At 44.4% G+C, this 7,255-nt stretch overlaps 1 protein-coding gene across 1 annotated transcript in view; it reads right to left on the bottom strand.

Moving 5' to 3' along the window:
- The window catches only part of NDUFA10 (NADH:ubiquinone oxidoreductase subunit A10), a 37,607-nt gene extending 30,362 nt beyond the window's left edge, over window positions 1–7,245 (bottom strand). Inside the window, exons 1-4 of the mRNA XM_081334074.1 lie at window positions 7,146–7,245; window positions 4,013–4,181; window positions 2,814–3,029; window positions 1,372–1,458 (exon numbers count right to left, since the gene is read on the bottom strand). Of these exons, the coding sequence (XP_081190200.1) occupies window positions 1,372–1,458; window positions 2,814–3,029; window positions 4,013–4,181; window positions 7,146–7,211 (538 nt within the window). The 5' untranslated portion in view covers window positions 7,212–7,245. The remainder of the gene's footprint in view (window positions 1–1,371; window positions 1,459–2,813; window positions 3,030–4,012; window positions 4,182–7,145) is intronic.
- Between the last annotated feature and the right edge of the window lie 10 nt (window positions 7,246–7,255).

The raw sequence follows: 7,255 nt of genomic DNA on the forward strand, positions 1-7,255 counted from the left end.
AAGTCTGGCATGAATAACATCTGGAAGAATAAAGGCATCAGCCTCACAACCAAATGCAGATTGGTTAAGGCCATATTTTTTCCAATTGCTACTAATGGCTGTCAAATATGGACTCTGAAAAAGGCAGATAGGAGAAGAGTGGACTCCTTTGAGCTGTTACGCATCCCATGGACTGCAGAAATCACAAAGAAAGACCGAACCTCACCAAAAATATCACCTGAAGCCAAAATTGCCAGAGAGAAACCGTCATACTTTGGGCATGTCATGAGAGCTGACTCACTAAAAAAGCCAATCGTTCTGGGCATGATCAGTGGAAAAAGGAGAAGGGGCTGCCTTAGTATCTGCTGGCTGGACGCTACAAAGGATGACACCTGGATGACCATGGTGGATCTGAAGGACGCAGTGCAAGACACGAGGGGCATGGAGAGTGCTGATCCATAGAATGGCTGAGGGTCGGACGTGACTGGCTGGTGACGATGATGATGCTTAGATATATGACATACTATCTTTTCTAAGGCCCACCATCTTTTCTTTCTAGTCTTGTATGTAGTCTTGTTGTATTTTTTGTTGTTTGTTCTGCAGGGAGCTTTGTTATTTGTATTGTTTCAATGTGAACTTCCAAGAGTCATTATGATTGCAGCAGCATACAAGTATGATTCATAAGTAAGGCAACACTTATGAAATAGAAATGATGGTTTTTCTAACTAAAGAATCCTGTTTTAAACATTTTGTTATTTCTACATATTCTTTTTTTTTAAATCCCATTTATATCCCGCCCTTCTCCGAAGACTCAGGGCGGCTTACAATCTAAAACACAAATCAATGTGCTTAGCAATAGCCTTCATTCTATGTATATGCCTGCTTATTAGGGCTTTCGCCCACCCACCCACCCACGCGGCATTATTACAAAGTCAGCTTATTGCCCCCAACAATCTGGGTCCTCATTTTACCTACCTCGGAAGGATGGAAGGCTGAGTCAACCTTGAGCCTGGTGGGACTCGAACCTGCACTAATTGCAGGCAGCTGGTGTTACTTAAGGAGGTATTAGCCCACCGCTCCACCAAGGCTCATATTCATCAGGTATAGGTCAGCTTTGCACTAAAGTTACAACAAGAATGCAAACTCACAATTTTTTCTTGCACTGAGGATCCAGTTGCATCACCCCAACCTAACATCCATGACGAAAAGCTACTACACAATTTTGTCACTGACCATAAAATAAATCTCAGTGGAAATTTCAGTGGGAATAGAAATAGAGCTCTGAGAATGGGATGGGGAATTTGAATGTAGAATTGTAAAAATTTGGGGGAATAGAAGGTTAAGAAGACCACCAGCAATCATCACTTCTCAAACAAAGAGAGCATTACTTACACCTTGGGTGAATGTAGTCTTGCTTTGACATGGCCTCCAAGAAAACGAAGTCACTGTAGGGGGAGCGTTCCAGCACGACTCCTTGTCCTGAAATGAAGGGAGCATCACAGCCATAAAACTTACTAGAGGGCATTTCAGCCTGGACCAGTTTCGTGTTTTAAACATTTTGCACTCCCTAGTTTGCTGAGGTGGCTCATTTACCTCTCTGTACATTTCTTTCATTTCCCAGTTTCTTTTTAGGAAAATCCGCTTTTAGAAAAGCAGGTTTCTTAAGCTGTCGATCTCAACAAGTAACTCTGACTGGTGAACAATATAAAAATAAAATAACAAAAATTAAAACACAATAATAATTAATCATCAGTATAACCAGGAAACCGGCGCCTGAGACCTAGGCTCAGAATCAGATCTTTGGGGCTCTGAGAAAGGCCAGCAGGTGGGGTTAACCTAATCTCCGAATAAGCAGTTTCATCCAGAGTCCACTGAAGCTGCAGTCTGGCCATTTCTCTACACCTGCCCTGAAAGGGGAAGGATGAAAATTGTCCAGGCAAGAGGCCTACCACTGCCTCCTTAAGAGGAATAAACCATCACCCAAACTGAATCACAAGTCCCTTCCCGGGCAGCCTCAGCCAGCCAGGAGAACCATGGAGCTACTACAGAGGGGGCCAAGCTGAGGTGGCCCCCAAAGCATTAAACTCTCCACAAATAACTATGCAAGATTTAGCTCTGGCAGCCTCCACTGAACCTGCTTCAAGGCTGGAGTCCCAATGCAGAGCAAATCCAAGTGGGTTTCATCTGTCAGGTGCCCAGCATATTCCTCACAACAACCACGCAGCTGAACTCTAGAACTACTACTTCTTCCTAAGATGGTCTGGGTTACCCGAATGAAGGTGTAAGATGGTAATCTATGGATGAAGAAAGAGTGCAGAGACGCATATATTTTGCCTCTCTTAGTATCAAGAGGCAGGTTCTAAAAGCAGCTTTAGCCTGCATTGGTCCACTCCTTGTTGTCTGCCAGCAGAGCTCTAGGCATCTGTTCACCTGCTTCATCTCCCTCTGCTCTTCTGTAAACCAGCCTCCATGGCTGCAGAGAGGCTGCTCAGGTGCAATCCAGTTCAAAGTCATAAGTAGCCACCAGAGTTTCGTCAGACCGTGCAGCATGTCCACAGGTATGACCATGCCCAGACCAACTGCAAGCTCCCTCTGAAACTCACTGAGTCCTGAGGTGGACCAACCTAACCAGTCTAGCTTCCCTACAGCAGGGGTTGATTCCAGAGAACCACAAGCTTGCTAAGGAAGGTTCAAATCCCCTGGGACCATAAGCTTGGAGAACTCCATCACCAATCTGGCCACCCACTCAGGAGCTCAGGCAGTGACATTGCTGCACAGCAATCCCAATTGTTATTTGTTTCACTTGTTTACATTAATAAAATGTTGCTAATCACCTGTACTCAAGAGATGGTTGAGAGCATCTGCATACTGCAGAAAGCGGGAACAGTACATCCAAGCTTGAAGCCGATAAGAGTTTCCATTTGGATGCTTAGGTTCATTGTAAAATGTCTCCAGACAGCAATTGCCATTATATTTTAAATCCAGTTTTTTTCCATCTCCCGTGAGACTGTCTAACAAATGGATATCGGCTTCTGGGAAATATCGCAAACCTGCAAAGGACATTAAAAAGGCCAAATATTTTCTGATGCAGAAAATTACATTCTTCCCAGATTCTGGTGAAATTTTCTTTTTTCAAGAGACAGTCCTCTTCTTGTACAGAGGAAGAAAAACCTCTTCTGAAAAAAGTACAGATAGTCCTCGACTTACAACAGTTCATTTAGTGATCGTTCAAACTTACATCACTGAAAAAAGTGACTTATGACTGATTTTCACACTTATGTCCATTGCACACCCACCACCACCAGGGTCACATGATCAAAATTCAGATGCTGGGCAACTGGTTCATATTTACGATGGTCACAGAGTCCTGGGGTCATGTGATCACCTTCTGCAACTTTTTAAACAGCAAGTCAATGGGGAAACTACATTCACTTAACAACTGTGTTATTAATTTAACAACAGCAGTGATTCACTTGACAACTTGTTAAGAAAGGTCATAAAATTGAGCAAAATTCACTTAACAATCACTTAGCAAAAGATTTTTTTGGCTCAATTGTGGTCGTAAGTTAAGCGCTACCTGCACTCATCGTGATGCATTTATGCATCAGCTAAACAGAAGTAGAATTTATGTCCTTGCATTTACACACACACACTCAACAAAATGACAATGTGCACAAGCAATAATTATTCCATTTTGAAAGCAATAGCCAGGTGTATGTGTATATGTTTGTGTGTGTGTGCGCGTATATGTGTATATACACACACACGTACAATTTTCTTTCTTCTCAATTCTAAATATAACAGGCTTGCATGAGCTACTTGGGAGCCTTAGGCAACTGCTCTCTTATTCACCAAAGAATTGCCTCAAAGTGAGATTTGCAGCTGACCCGAAGCTAACACAGTAACAAGAAATTAAAACAGGTATCATTTTGTTGGCAGCATTCTTATTTGTATCTCTTATAATAGCGCCACATTCCTGATATTCAGTGACTATACTGCATAATTTAGCAATATACAACGGCCCATTACATACCCAATATTTCTGCCACTTGTTGGGCAAGTTTTGCTGTGCCAGCATGCAGATTACCATCCACTGTGAAGACTTTGCTGTATTCAGTGAACTTTGCACTAGCTTTATCTCCCAATATATATGCTGTCCAGCCATACTGAAGGTTCCTGTGGGAACTGACATGAAGCTTTCCCTGGTGAGAGAATATCTGTCAAACACACATCTATGTTCTATAGAGTTATTTACAATATTCCCCACAGACATTTTGGAGATGGGGAAATTATCTATCAAGCAGAGGTTTACATATAATGGTTTAATCAAAAACATAAACAGAAGGAACATAACAATCCATAAAAGGTGAGAGTGATTTGACACCCTGAATGATAAAAAGATAGTCTACAATAGTGGTGAATATCTGTAGCTCGGGTGTAGGACAAGGGTGAAGATTCATCCTCCGAGCTTGTGGGTTGGTTTCCAAATGTTGCAGAAACTCCACTGAAGATGTTACCTAGCCTGGTAACGAAACGCTGGGAAAACCATCCATAAGCTCGGAGAACGAAACTTCACCCTCACAAAACAGTTTCACATTATAAGCATTTAAAATAAATGGCCTGATCAATTTAAACTGCCATCACACTGGGAGGAATAAAGATCAGTAGCTGCCAGCATAATTCTCACTACTCTGAAATGACACAGCATTTCAAACTAATTACCAAGTTTTTAAATAGAATTTAGAAATCTGTTTCTAAACAGTTATATTGCAATTACTAAGATGCACCCTTAGTATCAACTGCTAATGATGGCAAGGCTGGAAATTCTTCTGTAACAACTGACTGACCAAAGGATTAATAGGGACCATTCAGAAAGAGGGTAACCTAGATCTAAGAAAGCTCTCTTAGAGGGTGGTGAGGACAGCAGAGTAAGATTATTGCAAGTTCACTTTCTTCTATCTAGGACGTGGCATGTAAGCGCTGCTTGATCAGGGTCTGCAGGATTGTCAGGGATGCTACACATCCTCTACATGTCCTGTTTTCTTTTGTTACCTTCTGGGAGGAGGAGGAGGCGGCTTTGTGGTAGCCGAAGCAGAACAACCAGATTCTGTAATAGCTTTGTACCATAGAATATCAATCTCGTTAACTCTCAAGACTCTTTTATTCAAAATGGACTGTGATTAATATATGCGTAGGTATCTGTATGAATGTGTGTATATATACACACACATACGTGCAGCACATGTATATGTATGTCTGGATATGGCTGTGTATACACACACACACACACACACACTCTTTTGAGAGCGGGCATTGGAATTTCATTTTTAATGCGTGCCAGTACACACACAGAAAAAGTGACAATAAAGGCTATTTTATCTCACCTATCCCCATGTTCTACTCAGATGCTAATCAAATATCATCTTTCTCAAAATCTTCAAATTAGCTACCTCTGTTGATTCTTTTTCTTGGAAGTTGGTGTTTTTCTAAATGGGATTGGGATTTATGTTATGGTTGCTGATCTGGGTTCAAATCCAGGATGTTGTTGATGACCTTTAAAGTCCTGCATTGTTTGGTGTTGAGTGGCTATAGGGCTATCTTTTCAGCCAAGAGGCAGTACTTCTTAAGGGGAAGTTCAATAAGAATTACTACCCTCATGAAATAACAAGAATCCATTAATAAATCATCTCTGTGGCTGCACCCTGTTTGGAACATCCTTAAGGATGTTTGGTCCATACAGCGTAAGTCAAGTCTTTACTTTCCCACAAGGCATTTGTGTTGATTTAGGACAGCATTATATTTTGAATGTTGCTTCCATGAGTTGACTACATCAGTTTTGTTTATAAACCACCTTGAGACTTAGGCATTCTATTAAAAAATATACAAAAATCAATGCTGATTTCTATTGTTTATTTAATTTGGGTTTCTATTTCATTCTATTAGTTTTGTTTTAAAGTGTTATGACCTACACCAAATGTATTTATTAGATTTTTATCCTGCCTTTATTAATTTCTAAATAAGGTGGTAGTACATTCCTAATACTCTGTCCTCCTGCCATTTTCCCCACAACCCTGTGAGGAGAGCTGGGCTGAGAGAGTGACATCTTTGTCAGTTTTTAGGATCTGTATTTTAATTGGGCATTGGTTTAATCTCTTTTTAATTTTTGTACTGTTATTTATTTATATATGCCCTGTTAACCGCCCTGAGTCCCTCGGGAGAAGGGCGGTATAGAAATCGAATAAACCTAAACCTAAGCATGTGCTTGAATCTTCAGATACAAAAAAGCCCTTATTGTGTCTGTCAAGGGCAAGCAATTATGTTACAGGGCACGAACCTTACTCTCTGGCATAAGAGCGGCTGGCTACCAGGGATGTGGAGGCTGAGGAGGTAACAGAGGGCCATGGTGGCAGAATTGGCAGGGGTGCTGGACTTTGAAGGAGGGAGACATTGCATTGGGTCTACGGGGACCAAGACTGCACAGGGCTACTCTTAAGTCCTGCCACTTCAAGACCAACCCCTGTGGTGCTGTTGAAGTGGCAAACTGGGTGGTCTGGTTTCTCACTCATCACAACATTAGAGGGAATGGGGAGGCAATGGCTGGGTGTGTCTATGGAGTGGGGTCCCCTTGACCCTTTCACCCTTGTAAAGCGGCCCCCAGGAGTGTCTTAAGGACGGGGCTGTGGGAAGAAGCGCCGAGATCTCCCCTGCTGGGGCCTGAAACCGCCCAAGACCCCCACACGCTTGGCAGGTTCTCCTGGGAGCCACCTGGGGGGCTGAGCCCCGAGGGGAACAGCATGGCCGGACTACTACAGTGCCTCCTGCAGAGGACCGCGCTTTAAACCCCCAAACCGTTCCGGGATGGGTCAGCTGGGCAGGGCCTGTCTCGGCCTCCCCTCCCTGCTCCCCACACCTCAGATTAAACAAGGCCGCCGAGGAAGCCCCCCCCTCCCTCGGACGATGCTCGGCGGTCGGCCTTTCTTCCCTCCCGCTTCGGTCTTCCTCCTTTTCAGCGGGTCAAAGCCGCCCAGGGCCGCCGGGACGCGAAGAGCCCCAGGACGCGAAGGGCCGCGAGGGGCTTCCGGCCGCTCCTGCGACGCGGCCCAGGCCCTCGAGGGTCCGCCGAGCCCAGCCGCGCGGCCCCGCCTCCCCCGCGGCCCCCTCCTCACCAGCAGCCCCCCGGCGGGGAGGCGCCCCCGGGCGCGGGCCGCGCGCAGCAGCGCAGCCAAGGACATGGCAGCCGGGCAGCGGGGACAAGACTCCGCCCCGCGCCCCGTCG

Source organism: Vipera berus (assembly GCF_964194415.1).
Source record: "Vipera berus genome assembly, chromosome: 8".
In the NCBI taxonomy this organism is placed as follows: Eukaryota; Metazoa; Chordata; class Lepidosauria; order Squamata; family Viperidae; genus Vipera; species Vipera berus.